This window comes from Salvelinus fontinalis, chromosome 19 (assembly GCF_029448725.1).
Source record: "Salvelinus fontinalis isolate EN_2023a chromosome 19, ASM2944872v1, whole genome shotgun sequence".
Classification (NCBI taxonomy): domain Eukaryota; kingdom Metazoa; phylum Chordata; class Actinopteri; order Salmoniformes; family Salmonidae; genus Salvelinus; species Salvelinus fontinalis.
Window position 1 is genome coordinate 51,831,080 of NC_074683.1, and position 25,170 is coordinate 51,856,249.

A 25,170-nucleotide genomic window follows, 5' to 3' on the forward strand; every position below is an offset into this window, starting at 1 on the left:
AATATCCTCAACACAACTCTCTCCGATATAGTACACCTCTTGGGCCCTGGTGAACACTAATCCTGGTAAAAAACTAATCCACTATAGTGGAAATAAATTGGTATTTTGGGACACACCCTAAAAGCGATATCTAGAGATGATGGAGATATTAAACTGAATATTTGTTCTCTGCCATCCACAGCGGCTGAAGGAGCTGAAGCAGAGAGAGTTTGCTCGAAACGTGGCCTCTAAAACCAGGAAAGATGAGAAGAAACAGGAGAGAGCACTTCAGAGGTTACATGAGCTGGCCGAACAACGCAGAGAGGTCCAATGGTGGGTACCATAAATCCATTAACATACCTCCAGGATTTGGTTACAGTCGTTGGTCCAAGTTCCTCTTGCCTACGGGATGTGATCTGTCACAGACAATGTCTAATAGTTCATGACATTATAAAGCACTAGTAGTCACACAGAACATCTTCTGGTTGTAATGTTGTCATTCCTGCTTTAAAATCGGTTGGAATGGCATCATTTCAACCATCTTTTCCCGCTGGGTAAATTCATAATTTCAACCATCTTTTTCCGCTGGGTAAATTCATAAATTCAACCATCTTTTCCCGCTGGGTAAATTCATCATTTCAACCATCTTTTCCCGCTGGGTAAATTCATCATTTCAACCATCTTTTTCCGCTGGGTAAATTCATAATTTCAACCATCTTTTCCCGCTGGGTAAATTCATAATTTCAACCATCTTTTCCCGCTGGGTAAATTCCTAATTTCAATCATCTTTTCCCGCTGGGTAAATTCATAAATTCAACCATCTTTTCCCGCTGGGTAAATTCATCATTTCAACCATCTTTTCCCGCTGGGTAAATTCATCATTTCAACCATCTTTTCCCGCTGGGTAAATTCATAAATTCAACCATCTTTTCCCGATGGGTAAATTCATCATTTCAACCATCTTTTCCCGCTGGGTAAATTCATCATTTCAACCATCTTTTCCCGCTGGGTAAATTCATCATTTCAACCATCTTTTCCCGCTGGGTAAATTCATCATTTCAACCATCTTTTTCCGCTGGGTAAATTCATAATTTCAACCATCTTTTCCGGCTGGGTTAATTTAGAGTTTCAACCATCTTTTCACACTGGGTTTATTTATAATTTATAATTTCATTCAAATTTTCCTGCTGGGTGTATTTATAACTTATAATTTCAACCATATTTTCCCGCTGGGTGTATTTATAATTTATAGTTTCAACCATCTTTTCCCGTAATGTTTATTTATAATTTCAACCATCTTTTCCCACTAGGTGTATTTATAGTTTCAAACCATCTTGTCCTTCTGGGTTTATTAATAATGTATATTTTTAACCATATTCCCCTGCTGGGTGTATTTATAGTTCATAATTTTAACCGTCTTTTCCTTCTGGGTGTATTTATAGTTTCAACCATCTTTTCCTTCTGGGTTTATTTATAATTTCAACCATTTTTTCCTGCTGGGTGTAAACTGTAAAAAAAAAAAAAAATGTATACACTGTATAATTGTACTGTACGCAGCAGTTGTCTAGGGATGAGTCCTTGCTTAATATATCCACTTGAATCATGAGCGTTAATATCCTTAAGGGATTTCAGTTGTCTAGGAATGAGTCCTTGTTTAATATACCCACTTGAATCATGAGCGTTAATATCCTTAAGGGATTTCAGTTGTCTAGGGATGAGTCCTTGTTTAAGATATCCACATGAATCATGAGCGTTAATAACCTTAAGGGATTTCAGTTGTCGAGAGATGTGTCCTTGTTTAATATATCCACATGAATCATGAGCGTTAATATCCTTAAGGGATTTCAGTTGTCTAGGGATGAGTCCTTGTTTAATATATCCACATGAATCATGAGCGTTAATATCCTTAAGGGATTTCAGTTGTCGAGGGATGAGTCCTTGTTTAATATATCCACATGAATCATGAGCGTTAATATCCTTAAGGGATTTACACGTAACAACGTAGTAATATGCACATGTATATACGGACTTACTTGCTGATATTCATTCAAATGTTTATTTTTCTATTTCAGCGCTCCAGGCAGTGGCCCCAAGTTCAAGTCTACTACTGTAGCGGTGGACGCCAGTTGCAGAGAGAGCTGTACCGACGGACTGTCAGAAGAGAGCCACAACTCCACAGTGCTGGAAACAGGGACCCACAACCGTACCACAGGCACCAGCACTGGCCTGGCCTCCAACAGCAAGACCCAGCAGACACTCTACTGGCCCTACAACGGCAAGGCCAAGAAACAAACTTACAAAAGGCACAAAATCGCCTTCTCGTTCTCCTTCCCGAAGAAAGCGTCAGTGAAGCTGGAATCTGCAGCGGCTGTGTTCTGCGAGAACACAGAGGAGGGTTCCAAAGAACGTATCGGAACACAGAGGAGGGTTCCAAAGAACGTATCGGAACACAGAGGAGTGTTCCAAAGAACGTATCGGAACACAGAGGAGGGTTCCAAAGAACGTATCGGAACACAGAAGCTCAGAATTCCCCTCGTTGAGTTGAACATCCCTGTTTCAACCGCTGCAGAGGAGAAAGGACGGGGTCGTGCGGGTGTGGAGACTAATGGCACTAAGCCTGGTGATCTCAGCCCTAACAGTGTTAGTGATGGGATCCAGAGGTCGTCAGATACACTGTCCAGGTCTGACATCCCCATGCCACCACAGGTCTCACATCTGTATTCTGTCCTGGTTAACTCTGAGGATATCGCCAGACATTATGTGTCCTCTGTCTCCCAATTACCTGCATCCCCTTGTCACATTCCCTTAGATGACCCAGACACAGTACTAGATACACAGAACTCTGAGGAAACTCGGAGAAACAGACCGACAGAGGTTGAACCGGAAACAAGCAAACAGCAACAAGTTCATCAAGTAAAAAGGAGTGTCTCGGGGGAAGAAAACTCCTCCATTAGCAGTTCCTTTTCAGAGGTCATCGCCAGTTCCTTTTCAGAGGTCATCGCCAGTTCCTTTTCAGAGGTCATCGCCAGTTCTGATGGTCCCCCTGAGATCGGCTCCTCCTCCGCTCAGTCCCCCGAGTGTCCTGGGACTGCGAGAGAGAAAGGAGAAGACATTACGGCGGTGGTGAAGACACAGTCGTGTCCTTTCACCAAGCCCAGTCAGCCGTTCTTCTCTGTGCTCAGCAAAGATGGATACACTGTTCTCCAATGGCCTTCAGAAATGCTGACCTTCACCAGGACAGAGCCTTGTCTCTCCTACAGCTGCAACCCCCTCCATTTTGACTTTAAGGCCTCGCAGCAGTCGCAGAGCAGGGCGAAGGTTAGTACTGGTGACAGTCAGAGTAAGACGGAGCTGAGGTTATCTGAGGCGTTGTGTATCGGCTCAACCTCTGTCTGCTCTGAGGAACTAATAGACAACAAGCACAACAAAGAGGCCTACTCAAGGCCAGACCATCATATCCCTATCAGAGATGACAGGGAGACAGTGGAGAGGAAGGATTGTCTCATATGTGAGCACCACATGAGTGACATAGACACAGAAAGCTGCAGCTTGCAACTGAAGAGACAGAGCAGAGTCTACAGCAGTGGTAAATCTAGTAGTCAGTCAAAAGATCAGACTGGCAAGAGAGCAGCAGGCACCAAGAAATGGAAATTCAGAGACAGGCGCCATTACAGGAGCCACAAGAAGAAGAAGAGGAGGAGAAGAAGAAGGAGGAGAGGAGGATATGAGGAAGAGAGGCACAGAGAGATGGAGACGGATGGAGGCGTGGAGAGCGATGCGGAGAAATGCAACACATTCCAGAGACAGTCAGAGTGTTGGGAAGGACTTGATAGCCAATTTAGAGGCCCCACTTCACAGCCATTAGAGAAGTCAAAGCAATCAGCTCAAAATCCGGCTGACAGTGGCCACGCTGCCCCGGAGGACAGGGAGAGAGAGAGGGTGAAAAGAGAGAGGGAGGAGAGAGAGGGGGAGGAGAGAGAGAGGGAGAAGAGGGAGGAGAGGGAGAAAGAGAGAAGCAGACAGGAAACAGCAGGCAGCGTAAACGGATCAGCGGGCAGCCTCAGTCTCTCTGATGAGGGCGCCACGGATTCTGAAAAGGTGTTCGGGAGCGACGGCAGGACAGACCCAGTCGATCCATCAACAGAACAGAGAAACGCTGCAGGACACGGCTCACGGAGCCAAGACAACCCCTGCACAGAGAACCCTGCTGGGGATGTTAGACAAAACATAACCATGGTGATGACACATCTGTCACCACAAAGCCCAGGGACCATTACCCAAAAACCAAGCACGACTAAATCCCTTTCACCAGAGAGCTGTGGTAAAGACTATTGTATCGGTCAATCGTTGAGAAGGAAACGGACAGCATCATCTTTGCTTGACGCTGATGAGCTTGGCCTTGACCATCAGGTTCCATGCACCAAGTGTCAGTCACCTGTAGCGGTAGAGCCCAATGGGCCAGATGGTTCAATGGGTGAGGAGGGGTCCTCTTGGTCTGTCTGTGTTTCCTGTGGTGGGGAGGGGAGACAGAGGAAGAGACAGAGAGGGGCCAGTTATATTCCTCACATCTTAGAACCTCCTGTAGGTCACAATGTTCACATCTCAGAACCCCCTGTAGGGCACAATGTTCACATCTCAGAACCTCCTGTAGGTCACAATGTTCACATCTCAGACCCTCCTGTAGGGCACAATGTTCACATCTCAGACCCTCCTGTAGGGCACAATGTTCACATCTCAGACCCTCCTGTAGGGCACAATGTTCACATCTCAGACCCTCCTCTAGGTCACAATGTTCACATCTCAGACCTTCCTGTAGGGCACAATGTTCACATCTCAGAACCTCCTGTAGGTCACAATGTTCACATCTCAGACCCTCCTGTAGGACACAATGTTCACATCTCAGAACCTCCTGTAGGTCACAATGTTCACATCTCAGACCCTCCTGTAGGACACAATGTTCACATCTCAGACCCTCCTGTAGGACACAATGTTCACATCTCAGACGCTCCTGTAGGTCACAATGTTCACATGGCAGAACCTCCTGTGGATGTACTGTCTGATGACAGATGTAAGCTGAACGTCCAGAATCTAATGAAGACAGACGTAGAATACCTTGTGATTAAAGGTCCACTGGCCAGATGTAGTACCCCGAGTCAGCCAGCTGTAGAGCACAGCAGTAAGTCAATGGGAGGCTCTCCTGGGCTCCAGATCCAGAACAATGTTCCCAGCATGAAAGAAGACAGTTCCTCCTCTCCCTCTCAACCTGCGCCTGTACAAGATCCCCCAAATCCCCCAGAAAGAATCAGTTTTACTCATGAAAACAAAAACTTCACTATTTGTCTCCAAAACTCTCCCACCGTTTCTTTCCCGATCATGGTACATCGTCTAGAAATGGGCAACAATGGGCAAGATTGTATAAGAAGACAAACAGTGACATTAGCAGCTCATGTCAGTCCATCGGGTGCGAGAGAGATCACCCCTCCATTCATCCCTCCACAGAGGTTTCAGATACAGAATGCGAGTCTGGACAAGTCGTGTCAGCATAGTCTCCAGAGCTACCCCAACCAACAGAGGTGTCACCCTGGGATTAGGGTTCATGAGGAGAGGGGGATCAGGGAGGGCCTGAGTCCAGGAGGCCTTAACATGACAGGCAGCCCGTGTAGTCCCTATCATAGACCAGCTAGCCCTTACCACAATCACAGACCTCCAACTTTCCATCCGCAGCACCCGTCTGACGGCATGGAGAAACACCACTGTGTCGTTCAAATCCAGACCCATAGACACGTTCTCCATCACCATCAGCAACAACAGGTGTTCCCAGGAAAGATGAACCCTGTCTTGTCTGGGTCTCCTGTCCCCATGTCCCCCTCCTGTCCTCCCATGCTCCACCCCGTCCACCTGTCTCCCATGCCTAACGGGTCCATCACCATCCTCCACCACCAGCACCACCAGCACCACCAGCACCACCAGCACCACCAGCACCACCAGCACCACCATGCCTACCACCATGCCGCCTTCCTGCCCCCTCATCCCCAGCCCCCTCTCTTCCCCCAGGTCCTGCCAGTCCCAGTCAGCCGCCGGCCTATGGGAGTGGATATATGTCCCCCTGGACCGCCTCCCTTTCTTACCTCAACGCCGCATCTCTCTGTTGTGGCAACGCCCAGTTTACACCACCACCCAATGGCAGTGACGTTTCACGCCATGCCCCGCCCAACCATGTTCCCTCCCTCGATGCTTCAGTCACACCCACATCCCACCATCATTCCACTGCAGCCCATGTTTTAAGACAACACATCCCACTGCAGCCCATGTTTTGATACATCACATCCCACTGCAGCCCATGTTTTAAGACATCACATCCCACTGCAGCCCTTGTTTTAAGACAACACATCCCACTGCAGCCCATGTTTTGAGACAACACATCCCACTGCAGCCCATGTTTTAAGACAACACATCCCACTGCAGCCCATGTTTTGAGACAACACATCCCACTGCAGCCCATGTTTTAAGACAACACATCTCCACTGCAGCCCATGTTTTAAGACAACACATCCCACTGCAGCCCATGTTTTAAGACATCACATCCCACTATAGCCCTTGTTTTAAGACAACACATCCCACTGCAGCCCTTGTTTTAAGACATCACATCTCCACTGCAGCCCATTCAATCATGTTTCTTTTTGTTGCTTCCAACAAAACATTTAATTTACATCCAGCTGTTACTTTTTTCATGTAGTTTTGTCCTTCATGTAACATCCAACCCTGTTTTATCAATGGAAAGGCTTCTGTAGTATTGATAGTGATACGTGCCTTTCATTCATACTATATTAGACAGAAATATTTCCTTTAGAGAGACAATCAAGCATAACTAAAGAATTTGGACGTGTGCACATTTAAAACCAGTCCGATGTAGAAACTGTCGCAGGCAGATTCATTATTAACGTCTGTGTTTTTCTGCTAGTGATGTGCTTCAATAGTCTACCTTTGGGCATTTAATGCAATACTAGTTCAATTAAACATGAACACACACAATAAAGTGCTGTATCTAGTGTAATAGCGTGTGTCGATGACGTTCCCTCTACGTTCATTTGCTTTCCTAAACGATGACAATTCATTCATGTAACATTTACCCCTGAATTGATCCAGATACTACAGTATTCCAAAAGTATATATTTTTTTTTTATGTCCTAAAATATGTTCTTTGTAAGGATTTACCCATCTGACTCTAAATTAATTTGACCACTATTTAAATTTGTCCACTATTTTTATTTACTTATTTTTATTCTATTTTATTCTATTCTTCCTTAGTTTCTGAACAAGAAACACAACTGATGTGGTCGGGTCTGGTGACTTCACCGTTACACGTCTTTATATTTGACGTAAATGAGACCCCTTCTGATTCTAAAGCAGGATAGCGTAGAAAATGTCTAATCAACTAGTTTTCTTTGGTTTAAAAATGACCCAGTGTCTTTATAATCACGTAAAAAACACAGATCTGATATGTAAACCTGGTTGCCGTGTGGTTTCAAGCCTCTCCGTAGGTCTTCATGTAGCTGTAATACAGTAGATATACTCTCCTACATATTTATTTGGACAGTGAAGCTGAAACAAAAGTATTTGGCTCTGAAACGCAGCATTTTGGATTTGAGATTTTTTTTTAATGGTTTATATGAGGCGACAGTACAGAATGTCACCTTTTATTTGAAGGTATTTTGATACTGGTTATAAAGGCATGCATTTGATGTACTATATCTAGTCCCTCCATTTGAAAGGTGTCCTAAGTATTTGGACAAATTCACTTAAAGTGTATTAAATTTTTTGGTCAAAAAGAATGAATGGTCAATAATGTATTGTGTCATTTTGGATTGACTTTTACTGTAAATGAGAGTAGAATACGTTTCCCGAACACTACTACATTAATAATGTGTATGCTATCATGATTATGGACAATCATGAATTATTCATGAATGAATCATGAATGAATCATGAATGAATCATGAATAATGGTGACTAAAAAAGTGACACAAATCATTACCCCTAAACATGTCTCCCTCATCATTATTCATGATTTATTATCTATTTATAGAATTATCTGTTTATTTTTATATTTTCTTTTACCTTTATTTAACAAGGCAAGTCTGTTAAGAACAAATTCTTATTCACAATGACGGCCTACACAGGCCAAATCTGGACGACGCTGGGCCAATTGTGTGCCGCCCTATGGGACTCCCAATCACGGCCGGTTGTGATACAGCCTGGAATCGAACCAGGGTGTCTGTAGTGACGCCTTAAGCACTGAGATGCAGTGCCTTGGACAGCTGTGCCAATCGGGAGCAAAAAAATCATGTTAGCATCCACATTAATGTAACAGTCCTGACCTGTTTTATGTTGTTTTTATGTGTTTATGGTCAGGGCATGTGTTTTGGGTGGGCAGTCTATGTTATCTGTTTCTATGTTGGTTTTGGTTTGCCTGGTATGGCTCTTGATTAGAGGCAGGTGGTTTGCGTTTGCCTCTAATTAAGAGTCATATTTAGGTAGGGCATTCTCACTGTTTGTTTGTGGGTGATTGTCTCCTGTGATGTCTTCGTTGTGTTCGATGTTATTCACTATCGGGGCTGTTTGGCTGTTCGTACGTTTCGATGTAACGTTCCTGTTCGTGAGTTTACGTTTGTCGATGTAAGTTTATGTTCAGGTTCCGTTCTACGTCGTTTTGTTATTTTTGTAAGTTTTGAAAGTGTTTGTTTTCGTGTCATCAGTTTTCGTTATTTGTAATAAAGATGGCTTATTTCCCTGACTCCGCATTTTGGTCTGAAGATCCTTCTCTCCTCACCTCTTCCGAGGATGAGGAAAGCGACAGCCTTAACAGAATCACCCACCACGCTAAGACCAAGCGGCAAAGGGAAACTAAACGGAGTAAGGGACAGGAGAGAAAGGAGCAATGGACATGGGACGATGTTTTGGATGGAAAGGGTGTCTACACATGGGAGGAGATCCTAGCTGGTAGAGATCGCCTCCCATGGGAACAGCTGGAGGCACTGAGGAGAGCGGAGGCTACCGGAGAGAGGAACCGGAGCTATGAGGGAACGCGTCTGGCACGGAAGCCAAAAAAGCCCGTAAGTAATTCCCAAAAATTTCTTGGGGGGGGGCTAGGAGATAGTGGGCCAAGGGCAGGTAGGAGACCTGCGCCCACTTCCCGGGCTTACCGTGGAGAGCGGGAGTACGGGCAGGCGCCGTGTTACGCAGTAGAGCGCACGGTGTCTCCTGTACGAGTGCATAGCCCAGTGCGGGTTATTCCACCTCCCCGCACTGGTAGGGCTAGATTGGGTATTGAGCCAGGTGTCATGAGGCCGGCTCAACGCGTCTGGTCTCCAGTGCGTCTCCTCGGGCCGGCATACATGGCACCTGCCTTAAGCATGGTTTCCCCGGTTCGACTACATAGGCCGGTGCGGGTTATTCCACCTCCCCGCACTGGTCGGGCAACCGGGAGCATTCAACCAGGTAAGGTTGGGCAGGTTCAATGCTCAAGAGTGCCAGTACGCCTCCACGGTCCGGTATTTCCGGCACTACCTCCCCGCCCCAGCCTAGTACCTACAGTGTCTACACTATGCACTAGGCTACCAGTGCGTATCCTGAGCCCTGTTCCTCCTCCACGCACTCTCCCTGTAGTGCGTGTATCTAGCCCGGTGCCTCCAGTTCCGGCACCACGCACTAAGCTACCAGTGCGTCTCCAGAGCCCTAAACACACTGTATCTTCTCCCCCTACTAATCCTGATGTGCTTGTCCTCAGCCCGGTGTCACCAGTGCCGGTACCACGCATCAGGGATAGAGTAGGCTTTGAGAATACAGTGTGCCCTGTTCCTGCTCCCCGCACTAGTAGGAAGGTGCTTATCCTTAGCCCGGTGCCTCCAGTTCCGGCACCACGCACCAGGTCTACAGTGTGCCGTATCCGGCCAGAGCCATCCGTCTCACCAGCGCCATCTGAGCCATCTGTCTCACCAGCGCCATCTGAGCCATCCGTCTCCCCAGCGCCATCTGAGCCATCCGTCTCCCCAGCGCCATCTGAGCCATCCGTCTCCCCAGCGCCATCTGAGTCATCCGTCTGCCAGGAGCCTGCAAAGCCGCCCGTCTGCCATGAGCCTGCAAAGCCGCCCGTCTGCCATGAGCCTACAGAGCCATCCGCCAGACAGGAGCCGCTAGAGCCGTCAGCCAGACAGGAGCCGCTAGAGCCGCCCGCCAGACAGGATCTGCCAGAGCCGCCAACCAGACAGGATCTGCCAGAGCCGCCAACCAGACAGGATCTGCCAGAGCCGCCAACCAGACAGGATCTGCCAGAGCCGCCAACCAGACAGGATCTGCCAGAGCCGCCAACCAGACAGGATCTGCCAGAGCCGCCAACCAGACAGGATCTGCCAGAGCCGTCAGAGAGCCATGAGCAGCCAGAGCTGTCAGAGAGCCATGAGCAGCCAGAGCTGTCAGAGAGCCATGAGCAGCCAGAGCCGTTAGAGAGCCATGAGCGTCGAGAGCCGTCAGCCTGCCATGAGCGTCGAGAGCCGTCAGCCTGCCATGAGCGTCGAGAGCCGTCAGCCTGCCATGAGCGTCGAGAGCCGTCAGCCTGCCATGAGCGTAGAGAGCCGTCAGTCTGCCATGAGTGTCGAGAGCCGTCAGCCTGCATGGACCTGCCAGAGCCGTCCAGCCAGGACCTGCCAGAGCCGTCCAAACAGGACCTGCCAGAGTCCTTCAGCCGGGATCTGCCCCTTGTCCCGGTGTTGCCCCTTGTCCCGGTGTTGCCCCTTGTCCCGGTGCTGCCCCTTGTCCCGGTGCTGCCCCTTGTCCCGGTGCTGCCCCTTGTCCCGGTGCTGCCCCTTGTCCCGGTGCTGCCCCTTGTCCCGGTGCTGCCCCTTATTCCGGTGCTGGTCCTTATCCTGGTGCTGCCCCTTGTTCCGGTGCTGCCCCTTGTCCCGGTGCTACCCCTTGTCCCGGTGCTGCCCATTGTCCCGGTGCTGCCCCTTGTTCCGGTGCTGGCCGTTTATTTAGGGGAGGGTAGTGTTAGGGTGGTCATTAGAAGGGGTAGACAGAAGAGGGGAGTGACTATGGTGGTATGGGGACAGCGTCCTGAGCCGGAACCACCACCGTGGTCAACTGCCCACCCGGACCCTCCCCTGGACTTTGTGCTGGTGCGCCCGGCGTGCGCACCTTGAGGGGGGGGTACTGTAACAGTCCTGACCTGTTTTATGTTGTTTTTATGTGTTTATGGTCAGGGCATGTGTTTTGGGTGGGCAGTCTATGTTATCTGTTTCTATGTTGGTTTTGGTTTGCCTGGTATGGCTCTTGATTAGAGGCAGGTGGTTTGCGTTTGCCTCTAATTAAGAGTCATATTTAGGTAGGGCATTCTCACTGTTTGTTTGTGGGTGATTGTCTCCTGTGATGTCTTCGTTGTGTTCGATGTTATTCACTATCGGGGCTGTTTGGCTGTTCGTACGTTTCGATGTAACGTTCCTGTTCGTGAGTTTACGTTTGTCGATGTAAGTTTATGTTCAGGTTCCGTTCTACGTCGTTTTGTTATTTTTGTAAGTTTTGAAAGTGTTTGTTTTCGTGTCATCAGTTTTCGTTATTTGTAATAAAGATGGCTTATTTCCCTGACTCCGCATTTTGGTCTGAAGATCCTTCTCTCCTCACCTCTTCCGAGGATGAGGAAAGCGACAGCCTTAACAATTAATGCATTTTCAGAACATGTTCTATTCTTTTAATTAAAGTGACACAAAATGACACGCAAAAAAATGTAATACACTTGAAGTGAATTTTGTACAAATACTTATAGACACCTGTGTGAGATGTGTCTGTGTGGGAGGAACGAGATACATAAAGTACTGTCATATCTAAACGGTTTATAAACAGATACGTATGAATGTAGTACCTTCTCTACTGTCGCTTCATATGAAACAGTTAATCTATGGAGACAAATTAAAAGTAGTAGCTTCGCTGTCCAGATAAGTACGTAAAGGAGCGTAGCTGTTGCCGGGGTGAAAAAACTGTCCTACCATTCTGTTATATAATTAATTCCACTTGCTCTGAGAAATAAAAAAAAATGACATGTTGTAAATTAGACATATTTATATTGTATGATACAGTTCTGTTTTTATAGTAGCCTGATGAATTATTATCAACATTCAATTATGTTTTTACTAAAATTGTGTCAACAGAAGTAAAAATTAAATCAATTAAATCATATTCCTACTTCTTGAGTCTCTTTGTGTGAGATGTGTCTGAGTGAGACGTGTCTGTGTGAGATCTGTGTGAGATGTGTCTGTGTGAGATGTGTCTGTGTGAGTTGTGTCTGTGTGAGTTGTGTCTGTGTGAGTTGTGTCTGTGTGAGACGTGTCTGTGTGATGTGTGTGTGTGTGAGATGTGTCTGTGTCAGATGTGTCTGTGTGAGATGTGTCTGTGTGAGATGTTTCTGTGTGAGTTGTGTCTGTGTGAGTTGTGTCTGTGTGAGTTGTGTCTGTGTGAGACGTGTCTGTGTGAGTTGTGTCTGTGTGAGTTGTGTCTGTGTGAGATGTGTCTGTGTGAGTTGTGTCTGTGTGAGTTGTGTCTGTGTGAGTTGTGTCTGTGTGAGATGTGTCTGTGTGAGATGTGTCTGTGTGAGATGTGTCTGTGTGAGACGTGTCTGTGTGAGATCTGTGTGAGATGTGTCTGTGTGAGTTCTGTGTGAGACGTGTCTGTGTGAGATCTGTGTGAGATGTGTCTGTGTGAGACGTGTCTGTGTGAGATCTGTGTGAGATGTGTCTGTGTGAGACGTGTCTGTGTGAGATCTGTGTGAGATGTGTCTGTATGAGACGTGTGTGTGTGAGTTGTGTCTGTGTGAGTTGTGTCTGTGTGAGACGTGTCTGTGTGAGTTGTGTCTGTGTGAGACGTGTCTGTGTGAGATGTGTCTGTGTGAGATGTGTCTGTGTGAGACGTGTCTGTGTCAGATGTGTCTGTGTGAGATGTGTCTGTGTGAGACGTGTCTGTGTCAGTTGTGTCTGTGTGAGATGTGTCTGTGTTAGATGTGTCTGTGTGAGATGTGTCTGTGTGAGATGTGTCTGTGTGAGACGTGTCTGTGTCAGATGTGTCTGTGTGAGATGTGTCTGTGTGAGACGTGTCTGTGTCAGTTGTGTCTGTGTGAGATGTGTCTGTGTGAGTTGTGTCTGTGTGAGATGTGTCTGTGTGAGTTGTTTGTGAGTTGTGTCTGTGTTAGATGTGTCTGTGTGAGATGTGTCTGTGTGAGATGTGTCTGTGTGAGTTGTGTGTGAGATGTGTCTGTGTGAGTTGTGTCTGTGTGAGTTGTGTCTGTGTGAGATGTGTCTGTGTGAGATGTGTCTGTGTGAGACGTGTCTGTGTGAGATGTGTCTGTGTGAGTTGTGTCTGTGTGAGATGTGTCTGTGTGAGTTGTGTGTGAGATGTGTCTGTGTGAGTTGTGTCTGTGTGAGTTGTGTCTGTGTGAGATGTGTCTGTGTGAGATCTGTGTGAGATGTGTCTGTGTGAGATGTGTCTGTATGAGACGTGTCTGTTTGAGACGTGTCTGTGTGAGATGTGTCTGTGTGAGATCTGTGTGAGATGTGTCTGTGTGAGACGTGTCTGTGTGAGTTGTGTCTGTGTGAGACGTGTCTGTGTGATGTGTGTCTGTGTGAGTTGTGTCTGTGTGAGATGTGTCTGTGTGAGTTGTGTCTATGTGAGACGTGTCTGTGTGAGTTGTGTCTGTGTGAGACGTGTCTGTGTGATGTGTGTGTGTGTGAGTTGTGTCTGTGTGAGATGTGTCTGTGTGAGATGCGTCTGTGAGTTGTGTCTGTGTGAGTTGTGTCTGTGTGAGACGTGTCTGTGTGAGTTGTGTGAGATGTGTCTGTGTGAGATGTGTCTGTGTGAGTTGTGTCTGTGTGAGACGTGTCTGTGTCTGTGTGAGATGTGTCTGTGTCAGATGTGTCTGTGTGAGATATGTCTGTGTGAGTTGTGTCTGTGTGAGATATGTCTGTGTGAGTTGTGTCTGTGAGATGTGTCTGTGTGAGATGTGTCTGTGTGATGTGTGTGTGTGTGAGATGTGTCTGTGTGAGTTGTGTCTGTGTGAGATATGTCTGTGTGAGTTGTGTCTGTGTGAGTTGTGTCTGTGTGAGACGTGTCTGTGTGATGTGTGTCTGTGTGAGATGTGTCTGTGTGAGACGTGTCTGTGTGATGTGTGTGTGTGTGAGTTGTGTCTGTGTGAGACATGTCTGTGTGAGTTGTGTCTGTGTGAGACGTGTCTGTGTGAGATCTGTGTGAGTTGTGTCTGTGTGAGATGTGTCTGTGTGATGTGTGTGAGATGTGTCTGTGTGAGACGTGTCTGTGTGAGTTTTGTCTGTGTGAGACGTGTCTGTGTGAGACGTGTCTGTGTGAGATGTGTCTGTGTGAGATCTGTCTGTGTGAGTTGTGTCTGTGTGAGTTGTGTCTGTGTGAGTTGTGTCTGTGTGAGATGTGTCTGTGTGAGACGTGTCTGTGTGAGATCTGTCTGTGTGAGTTGTGTCTGTGTGAGTTGTGTCTGTGTGAGATGTGTCTGTGTGAGACGTGTCTGTGTGAGATGTGTCTGTGTGCACCCTCTGTACCCGGTATAAATGACTACAGCAGCATGTTTGTCAAGTTGAGTGGAAATCTTTCTGCACAGAGGCATTAACAGAGAAGCTGTTTGTGGGGTTTGTAAGACGGAGGCAATTTGTCTTGGAGATAAAATGCTGTTGAATATTTCATCTAAAGAGTTGTTGAGGGGAGTGATGTTGAATATGCGGAGTAACAGAAATTTAGTCAGTCTATTTTACAATGAGATGCAATAAATCTCCCACAGCCAAAGCGTGTCAAACACCCCACATGCTTTTCAACAGCTACATGGCCTTCCAGAGCTCTACAGCTGTCCAAATAAATAGCCACTTTCACCTCCAGGCTTCTACAGTGTTTTCTCGTGTTCGTCCATTGAGTGACTTAAAGGATATAGTCAGGCTAAAGTCAAAGTAAAAAAATACATTATTACAAGGTCCCAATACACTTCCACTGGGGGAATACATACATAAGTTAGGGTAGATCTACAGAGTGAAGTTTTTTGCTAGTTTGTATCACCGTCTGACTGATGTGATGACAGTTTACAGCCGCTGAGGCATTACAGCGGGGATGAGAAACTGCAGGGCGCCAAATTCAAAACCAGAGAAATCTCATAATTAAAATTCCTCAGACATACAAGTATTTCACACCATTTTAAAGATAGAGTTCTTGTTAATCCCACCACGGTGTCTGATTTCAAATAGGCTTTTCGGCGAAGCACCACAAAAGATTATGTAAGGTCAGAGCCAAGTGACAGAAAAACACAGCCATTTTTCCAGCCAAAGAGAGGAGTCACAAAAATCAGAAATACATATAGAATTAATCACTAACCTTTGATGATCTTCATCAGATGACACTCATATGACTTCATTTTACAAAATACATATATGTTTTGTTCGATAAAGTTCATTTTTATATCCAAAAATCTTAGTTTACATTGGCGCGTTATGTTCAGCAATGTTTTTCCTCCAAAACATCTGGTGATTTTGCAGAGAGCCACATCAATTTACAGAAATACTCAAAATAAACATTGATAAAAGTAACAAGTATTAAACATGGAACTTTAGATAAACTTTTCCTTAATGCAACCGCTGTGTCAGATTTCAAAAAAACTTTACGGAAAAGCACACCATGCTATAATCTGAGTATGGCGCTCAGAGCCCAAATAAGCCATAAAGATATCTGCCATGTTGTGTAGTCAACAGAAGTCAGAAATAGCATTATAAGTATTCACTTACCTTTGTTGATCTTCAACAGAATGCACTCCCAGGAAACCCAGTTCCACAATAAATGTTTGTTTTGTTCGATATAGTCCATAATTTATGTTCAAATACCTTCATTTTGTTCGCGCGTTCATTCCAATAATCCGCATTCATGACGAGCAGGTCAGACGAAAAGTCAAACAATTCCATTACAGTTCGTAGAAACATGTCAAACGATGTATAGAATCAATCTTTAGGATGTTTTTAACATAAATCATCAATAATCTTTCAACCGGAGAATTGCTTTGTCTTCAGAAATGCGATGGAACGCAGGTCGCTCTCACGTGAGCGCGCATGTTCAGCTCATGCCAGACACCTGACTCAATGAGCTCTCCTTCCCTCATTCTTCACACTAGAAGCATCAAACACGGTTCTAAAGACTGTTGACATCTAGTGCAAAATTACCAATATCCCGCTGTATATTGGATAGGCAAACCTACAAACCTCAGATGTCCCACTTCCTGGTTGTATTTTTTCTCGGGTTTTTGCCTGCCATATGAGTTCTGTTAAACTCACAGACATCATTCAAACAGTTTTAGAAACTTCAGAGTGTTTTCTATCCAAATCTACTAATAATATGCATATCTTAGCCTCTGAGCCTGAGTAGCAGGCAGTTTACTCTGGGCACCTTTTCATCCAAGCTACTCAATACTGCCACCCAGCCATAAGAAGTTGACATATCAAGATACAATATTGTAGTCAGGCAACATATGAGATGTGAATATGCAACATTTTCTTCCGAAATCGGAGTGTATTTTCTCTCGTGTCAGCTCAAATAATGGCTGCCATTGATTTAAAGAAATATTACAATGCATACTTTCTGTTGAAGCTTGCATTGATGCATGCTTCAAAATATGTACAAACAGAGTACGCATTCGAGAAGTGCCCTCCCTGCTCCGTTTCACATACTTTGATTTGGACTCATACTCCGATGTGTGTGCTTGGAGCATGGTAGTGTACATTTTGAGAACACTCTCTTTTCTGCCACACCTCCTTTTCTCTCTGATCCAGCAACAGATGGTTAAGCCTTAGTCATCTCTCAGTGAGAGGGAAGGTTTCCGTTCACACCTCTCTCTCTCTCTCTATCTCTTCCCCCCTCTCTTTCAGTGTTTGTCTCTCTATCTCTTCCCCTCTCTCTCTCTCTTTTCCCCTCTCTCTCTTCCTCTCTCTCTCTCTCTTCCCCGCTCTATCTCTCTCTCTCTTCCCCTCTCTCTCTCTCTTCCCCTCTTGCTCTCTCTATCTCTTCCCCTCGTTCTCTTTTCAGTGTTTGTCTCTCTATCTTCCTCTCTCTCTTTCAATGTTTCTCCCTCTCACGCTCTCTCTCTCTCACCACCTCTCTCTCTCTCTCCCCTCTCTCTCTCTCTACCCCTCTCTCTCTTTCAGTGTTTGTCTCTATCTCTCTCTCTGTGTCTCTCTCTCTAGGATTATTCACAGTTTGTGAGGTCACTCACCACCTGTTTCGATAATTCCTCAGTTCCTTCTGAGATCTTGGACCTGATACATGGCACTTGAACTCCCACACCAGTGTCTCTCTACACCTAGCTGCCCACCAGGAAAAAACACTTCCCGTGGCTCTCACACCTGCTGTTAGAATGGATCATTTTATATTTATAATAAAAGTATCTCAGTCACTGATAACAACACATTTTAGTTTGTTCATTAGGGGGTGAAATTCAAGCGTAAATGGAACATAATTCCCATTTTATGCAATTATCTCTCTACGCATATTCTGACCTTGAATTTAAGCATGATAATATCATGTAATATCATTCACCCGCTATTCGTTTGGGGTGGAGATCAATGAAATGACGGTGTGTCTACAGACACGGTGTATTCTGATCTTGACCTAATTCCCTCATAATTCCACAACCTTTACGTGCGATCAAAGGACAAAGATGGCGCCGACGAAGATGGCAGCACCACGACTAGCTCTTTGAAAACTTTGCAGTATTTCGTTTTTTTCTGTATTTTTTTTTTTTTACATTATTAGCTCAGGAAATGCTTCGTGTCATTACATATAGCCGGGGAGAACTATTGGATGTTAGAGCGGCGGTAACTCACCAGATCTACCAACATTACGACCAGGAATACGACTTCCCTGGAGCAGATCCTTTGTTCTCTCTCTCCAGAGCAACTGAACTTATTCCGGAAACATCGCCGGCGGAGGAGAGGCACTCGAGGCGGCCTGCTGGTTCGACTTAGGAAGCGCGCACACCACCCACCGCTTCCGAGTATATTACTCGCTAATGTTCAGTCTTTGGATAACAAAGTTGATGAGATTAACCTGTTATGGCTGCACGCTGAATATTGAAAAAACTGGAAAATGTGTGCACATTTTCAAACGGCCTCCTAAGAAACTTTTTATTTTCCAATATGCATATATTTACTACTGTTGGATAGATAACAGTCTGTAGTTTCTAAAAAGGTTTGAATTGTTTCTCTAAGTCGAACAGAAATATTTTTACAGCCATTTTCCCAGCCGAATTGAGTTTCCCAAAATGCGATGTGTCTCTTTAAGACCTTCTCTATAAAAGGCCATTTGACTTGGGACCATATTAACACGTCAGAGGCGTTCGTCAGACTGTAATGCGGAAGTGAGAATTGAAAGGAGTCGAATATCTCGTCCCTGGACTGAATAACAGAACTTCTTGTGAGACCTGCGCAGTTAAAATAAAAATCCGGGCGCGAAGGATAATTTGATCTCGGCTTCTGGAACAAGGTAGATAACGTTGAATATGATGCCTGACTACGATATTATTTGCTACATGTCACAAAATCATCCTAAAGTATGTTTTTTCAATATACTTTAATTATATTATTGCAATTTATTCTGGACTTTAGATGTGAAACGACGGAAGAATTTTTTGAAGAAACGCTTTCTGGCGCAGCAATGCTACCGTGCTAGCTAACCAAAGAGGGAAATAATTCGTTCTGGAACCCAACTAAAGACTCTACTGGACATTGGACCCCGTTACAACATTCTGATGGAGCACCAAGAAAGATAAGACCCAATTTGGGATGCTTTTTCATATATATGTCGAACTGTTGAATGCTAACTCTGCTAACTATGCTAGGCTAGCGCTTGACTAGAATCAATGCTGCCTTATGCTAGCTTATGATGTTAGCTAATATAACGATATATTGTGTTTTCGCTGTAAAACACTTCAAAAATCGGAAATGTTGTCTGTATTCACAAGATATCTGTCTTTCATTAGTTATCCACCATATGTTTTTCTGAAATGTTTTATGAGGTGTAATTAGTAGCCGACGTTGGTGTATGTATTTTCTCTGGCTACTCCCGGCTGGATTCAGACTCAAGCTATGTATTAGCATTTTTGGGTAGCATCAATGTAAAACTGATTTATAGCTAAAATATGCACTTTTTATGAACAAAACATAGATTTATTGTGTAACATGTTATATGACTGTCATCTGAGGTCGTTTTTTCTGGGCTCTTTAGGTTGGTTTTAGTTTATTTCGGTTGGTTGTGCATGCTACTTCAATCATAATTCATACTTCATAATCATAATTCATACGTGTCTGTCCACTTTTGTATTTGGTGGTGAGCTAACATAAATATATGTGGTGTTTTCTCTGTAAAACATTTAAAAAATCGGACATGTTGGCTGGATTGACAAGATGTTTATCTTTCAAATGCTGTATTGGACTTGTTAATGTGTAAAAGTTAAATATTTTTAAAAAATAGATTTTGAATTTCGCGCCCTGCAGGGGTGTCATTTTCGGTCCGAGGTCGGGCTTGCACGCCAAACAGGTTAAATTCTGATCAGTTTCCAAGTCCATGCCGATGAAAAACATCCCCACAAAATGATGCTGCCACCACCATGCTTCACTGTGGTGTTCTCGGGGTGATGGGAGGTGTTGGTTTTGTGCTGGACTTAGAATTTTCCTTCATGGTCAAAAGCAACATTTTTGTCTCATCTGACAAGAGTACTTTCTTCCATATGTTTGAGGAGTCTCCCACATGCATTTTGGCAAACACCAAATGTGTTTGCTTATTTTTTTCTTTAATAAATCCTTTTGTCAATAGGGGGCGCTATTTTCACTTTGTAAAAAATCGTGCCCAAATTAAACTGCCTCGTACTCTATTCTTGCTCGTACAATATGCATATTATTATTACTATTGGATAGACAACACTCTCTAGTTTCTAAAACCGTTTGAATTATATCTGTGAGTAAAACAGAACTCATTTTGCAGCAAACTTCCTGACAGGAAGTGAAAAATCTGAAATCGAGGCTCTGTTCCAGGGCCTTCCTATTAATTTGCCTGAAATCTATGGATATACATGCACTGCATACGCCTTCCACTAGATGTCAACAGGCAGTGAGAGGTGGAATGGGGTGTCTAGCTTGATCTGAGGCCGAACAAGAGCTTTTGGAATGACATGTCTGGAAATGTCATTGTCTTGGCGCGAGAAGGAACCCGAGATTGCCTTCTGAAAAGCTTTCGGTATACACGTTAGATATCTCCGGCTCTGATTTTATTTGATATATGTGATAAAAACATCATAAAGTAGTTTTTTTAAACCGAGTTTTATCAGTTTATTGAACGTTTATTGCGAGTTTTGGAATTTTCTTTTCTTTGCGTCATGTGAAGTTGGCCACGTTTGCGCCACATGGCTAGCTATGGTTGCTAATTCGACAGGAGAAGAGGACATTCTAAAACCAAACAATGATTACTCTGGACAAAGGACTCCTTGTACAAGATTCTGATGGAAGCTCAGCAAAAGTAGGAAACATTTATGATGTTATTTCGTATTTCTGTGGAAAATGTTTAGTCATATTTTCCGCCCTTATTTTGGGCACTGTCTTGCTATAACGTAAGCTGTATGTTGTACTAAAGTTATTTTAAAAATTCGAACACAGCGGTTGCATTAAGAACTAGTGTATCTTTCATTTGCTGTACACATATATTTTTTAGTAAAGTTTATGATGAGTTATTTGATTAGATTAGGTGACTGTCCAAGATATCTCCGGAGAATTTTGTGAATTTTGACTACATATTCACATTGTAAAACCACGATTTGTACCGCTAAATATGTACATTTTCAAACAAAACATATATGTATTGTGTAACATGATGTTATAGGACTGTCATCTGATGAAGTTTGTCAAGGTTAGTGAATCATTTTATATCTTTTGCTGTTTTTTTGCGATCGCTACCTTTGCGGTGAATGAATGCAGTTGTGTGGTTGGCTATTGTAGTAAGCAAATATAATGCTTTATTGTGTTTTCGCTGTAAAACACTTAAAAAATCTGAAATATTGGCTGGATTCACAAGATGTTTCTCTTTCATTTGCTGTACACCATGTATTTTTCATAAATGTTTTATGATGAATATTTAGGTATTTCACGTTGCTCTCTGTAATTATTCCGGCTGCTTTGGTGATATTTGTGATGAAGTTGTTTCTTGGTTAGTGACTAATTATATCTCTATTTGGTCGGTTTTGTGATAGCTACCTATGCGGTAAAAAATAGTGAAAATATGCGGTTGAGTCTTTTGCTATTGTGGTTAGCTAATAAAAATACATATTGTGTTTTCGCTGTAAAACATTAAAAAAATCAGAAATGATGGCTGGATTCACAAGATGTGTATCTTCCATTTGGTGTCTTGGACTTGTGATTTCATGATATTTATATGCTAGTATTTACTTGTGGCGCTATGCTAGGCTATGCTAGTCAGCTTTTTACAGATGAGGATGCTCCCGGATCCGGGATGGTGACCCAGTAGAAGTTTTAAGCAATGGCTTTTTTCTGGCCACTCTTCAGTAAAGCCCAGCTCTGTGGAGTGTACGGCTTAAAGTGGTTCAATGGACAGATACTCAAATCTCCACTGTGGAGCATTGCAGCTCCTTCAGGGTTATCTTTGGTCTCTTTGTTGCCTCTCTGATTAATAATGCCCTCCTTGCCTGGTCCGTGAGTTTTGGTGGGCGGTCCTTTCTTGGCAGGTGTCTTGTGGTGCCATATTCTTAAAAAAAAAAAAAAATATGGATGTAATGGTGCTCTGTGGGATGTTCAAAGTTTCTGATATTTTTTTTTTACCCAACCCTGAGCTGTACTTCTCCACAACTTTGTCCCTGACCTGTTTGGAGAGCTCCTTGGTCTTCATGGTGGCGCTTGTTTGGTGGTGCCCCTTGCTTAGTGGTGTTGCAGACTCTGGGGCCTTTCAGAACAGTTGTATATATACTGAGATCATGTGACAGATCATGTGACACTTCGATTGCACACAAGTGGACTTTATTTAACTAATTATGTGACTTCTGAAGGTAATTGGTTGCTCCAGATCTTATTTAGGGGCTTCATAGCAAAGGGGGTGAACACATATGCACGCACCACTTTTCCGTTTTAGATTATTTTTTTCATTTCGCTTCACAAATTTGGACTATTTTGTGTATGTTCATTACATGAAATCCAAATAAAAATACATTTAAATTACAGGTTGTAATGCAACAAAATAGGAAAAACGCCATGGCGGGACGATTACTTTTGCAAGGCACCATATGTAAGAATGCTGTTTATTGACTACAGCTCAGCATTCAACACCATAGTACCCTCCAAACTCGTCATCAAGCTGGAGGCCCTGGGTCTGAACCCCGCCCTGTGCAACTGGGTCCTGGACTTCCTGACAGGCCGCCCCCAGGTGGTGAAGGTAGGAAACATCACCTCCACTCCGCTGATCCTCAACACTGGGGCCCCTCAAGGGTGCGTGCTCAGCCCCCTCCTGTACTCCCTGTTCACCCATGACTGCTTGGCCAAGCACGCCGACAACTCAATCCTCAAGTTTGCAGACGACACAACAGTGGTAGGCTTGATTACCAACGATGACGAGACGGCCTACAGGGATGAGGTGTGGGCTGGTTCCTGGAAAACAACCTCTCACTCAACGTTAACAAAGGAGATGATCGTGGACTTCAGGAAACAGCAGAGGAAGCACCCCCCCTATCCAAATCGAAGGGACAGCAGTGGACAAAGTGGAAAGTTTTAAGTTCCTGGGCGTACACATCACCGACACACCACAGACAGTGTGGTGAAGAAGGTGAAACAGAGCCTCTTCAACCTCAGGAGGCTAAAGAAATGTGTATTGTCACGTAAAACCCTCACCATTTTTTTTACAGATGCACAAATGAAAGCATCTTGGCGGTCTGTATCACCGCCTGTTACGGAAACAGCACCGCCCACAACCGTAAGGCTCTCCAGAGGGCGGTGCGGTCTGCCCAACGCATTAACGGGGGCAAACTACCTGCCCTCCAGGACACCTACACCACCCGATGTCACAGGAAGGCCATAAGGATCATCAAGGACATCAACCACCCGAGCCACTGCCTCTTCACCCCGCTATCATCCAGAAGGCGAGGTCAGTACAGGTGCATCAAAGCTGGGACCGAGAGACTGAAAAACAGCTTCTATCTCAAGGCCATCAGACTTTTAAACAGCCATTACTTGCACATTAGAGGCTGCTGCCTATAGGCATAGACTAGGAATCACTGGCCACTTTAAGGAATGGAACACTAGTCACTTTAACAATGTTTACAAATCTGCCATTACTCATCTCATATGCATATACTGTTTTCTATAGTATTCTACGATATCTCATTCACTTACTAATCCTTACATAGCCTCGCTACTGTTATTTTTCAGGCTTTTTCACTGTTGTTAATATTTCTTTACTTATCTATAGTTCAACTAATACCTTTTTTTTTTACTTAAAAATTGCACTGTTGGTTAGAGACTGTAAGTAAGCATTTCACTGTAAGGTTGTACAGTGCTTGTTATATTTGGCATTTCACTGTAAGGTTGTACAGTGCCTGTTATATTCAGCATTTCACTGTAAGGTTGTACTGTGCCTGTTGTATTCAGCATTTCACTGTAAGGTTGTACAGTGCCTGTTGTATTCAGCATTTCACTGTAAGGTTGTACAGTGCCTGTTATATTCAGCATTTCACTGTAAGGTTGTACTGTGCCTGTTGTATTCAGCATTTCACTGTAAGGTTGTACAGTGCCTGTTGTATTCAGCATTTCACTGTAAGGTTGTACTGTGCCTGTTGTATTCAGCATTTCACTGTAAGGTTGTACAGTGCCTGTTGTATTCAGCATTTCACTGTAAGGTTGTACAGTGCCTGTTGTATTCAGCATTTCACTATAAGGTTGTACAGTGCCTGTTGTATTCAGCATTTCACTGTAAGGTTGTACAGTGCCTGTTGTATTCAGCATTTCACTGTAAGGTTGTACAGTGCCTGTTGTATTCAGCATTTCACTGTAAGGTTGTACAGTGCCTGTTGTATTCAGCATTTCACTGTAAGGTTGTACAGTGCCTGTTGTATTCGGCATTTCACTGTAAGGTTGTACAGTGCCTGTTGTATTCAGCATTTCACTGTAAGGTTGTACAGTGCCTGTTGTATTAGGCATTTCACTGTAAGGTTGTACAGTGCCTGTTGTATTCAGCATTTCACTGTAAGGTTGTACAGTGCCTGTTGTATTCAGCACTTCATTGTAAGGTTGTACAGTGCCTGTTGTATTCAGCACTTCACTGTAAGGTTGTACAGTGCCTGTTGTATTCAGCATTTCACTGTAAGGTTGTACAGTGCCTGTTGTATTCAGCATTTCACTGTAAGGTTGTACAGTGCCTGTTGTATTCAGCATTTCACTGTAAGGTTGTACAGTGCCTGTTGTATTCGGCGCACGTGACAAATAACCTTTGATTTGTTATCTTGCTTTAATCATCTCTTTATGTATATACTGTTTTTCTATACTGTACAGTGGGGCAAAAAATATTTAGTCAGCCACCAATTGTGCAAGTTCTCCCACTTAAAAAGATGAGAGAGGCCTGTAATTTTCATCATAGGTACACTTCAACTATGACAGACATAATGAGGAAATAAAATCCAGAAAATCACAATGTAGGACTTTTAATGAATTTAAATTGTTATTGTTGCTGAGGTTGTTGCTGAGGATCGCTAGCAACAATGAATCATATTAGGCTAACGTATAACAAGTTGGACAATAATTTGGGACATCCTATATGAATATTTATTGGAACTCCCACCATACTGTAGCAGTTTAAACCTGGAGCCTGGCGTACGGTCCACGATCAATGGACCCATTGGACACAGTTCCATCATTAGTTGGGATTGGAATACTGTTCAACCACTACAGTACACTTTTCTCACCTTCCAATATTTCATGGATTGCATTATTGAATAAGACAACTTTCAGAATGAATAAAAGTATAGTTGTTTTTTTTACCAATTTACTGAACAAAGATATAAACACAACATACAAAAATGTCAAAGATTTTACTGAGTTACACTTCATATGA

At 44.1% G+C, this 25,170-nt stretch overlaps 1 protein-coding gene across 1 annotated transcript in view; it reads left to right on the forward strand.

Moving 5' to 3' along the window:
- Positions 1 to 10,274, forward strand: part of LOC129816942 (zinc finger protein 804A-like) — a 44,467-nt gene extending 34,193 nt beyond the window's left edge. Inside the window, exons 2-3 of the mRNA XM_055871924.1 lie at positions 182 to 312; positions 2,052 to 10,274. Of these exons, the coding sequence (XP_055727899.1) occupies positions 182 to 312; positions 2,052 to 6,264 (4,344 nt within the window). The 3' untranslated portion in view covers positions 6,265 to 10,274. The remainder of the gene's footprint in view (positions 1 to 181; positions 313 to 2,051) is intronic.
- Positions 10,275 to 25,170: the final 14,896 nt, after the last annotated feature.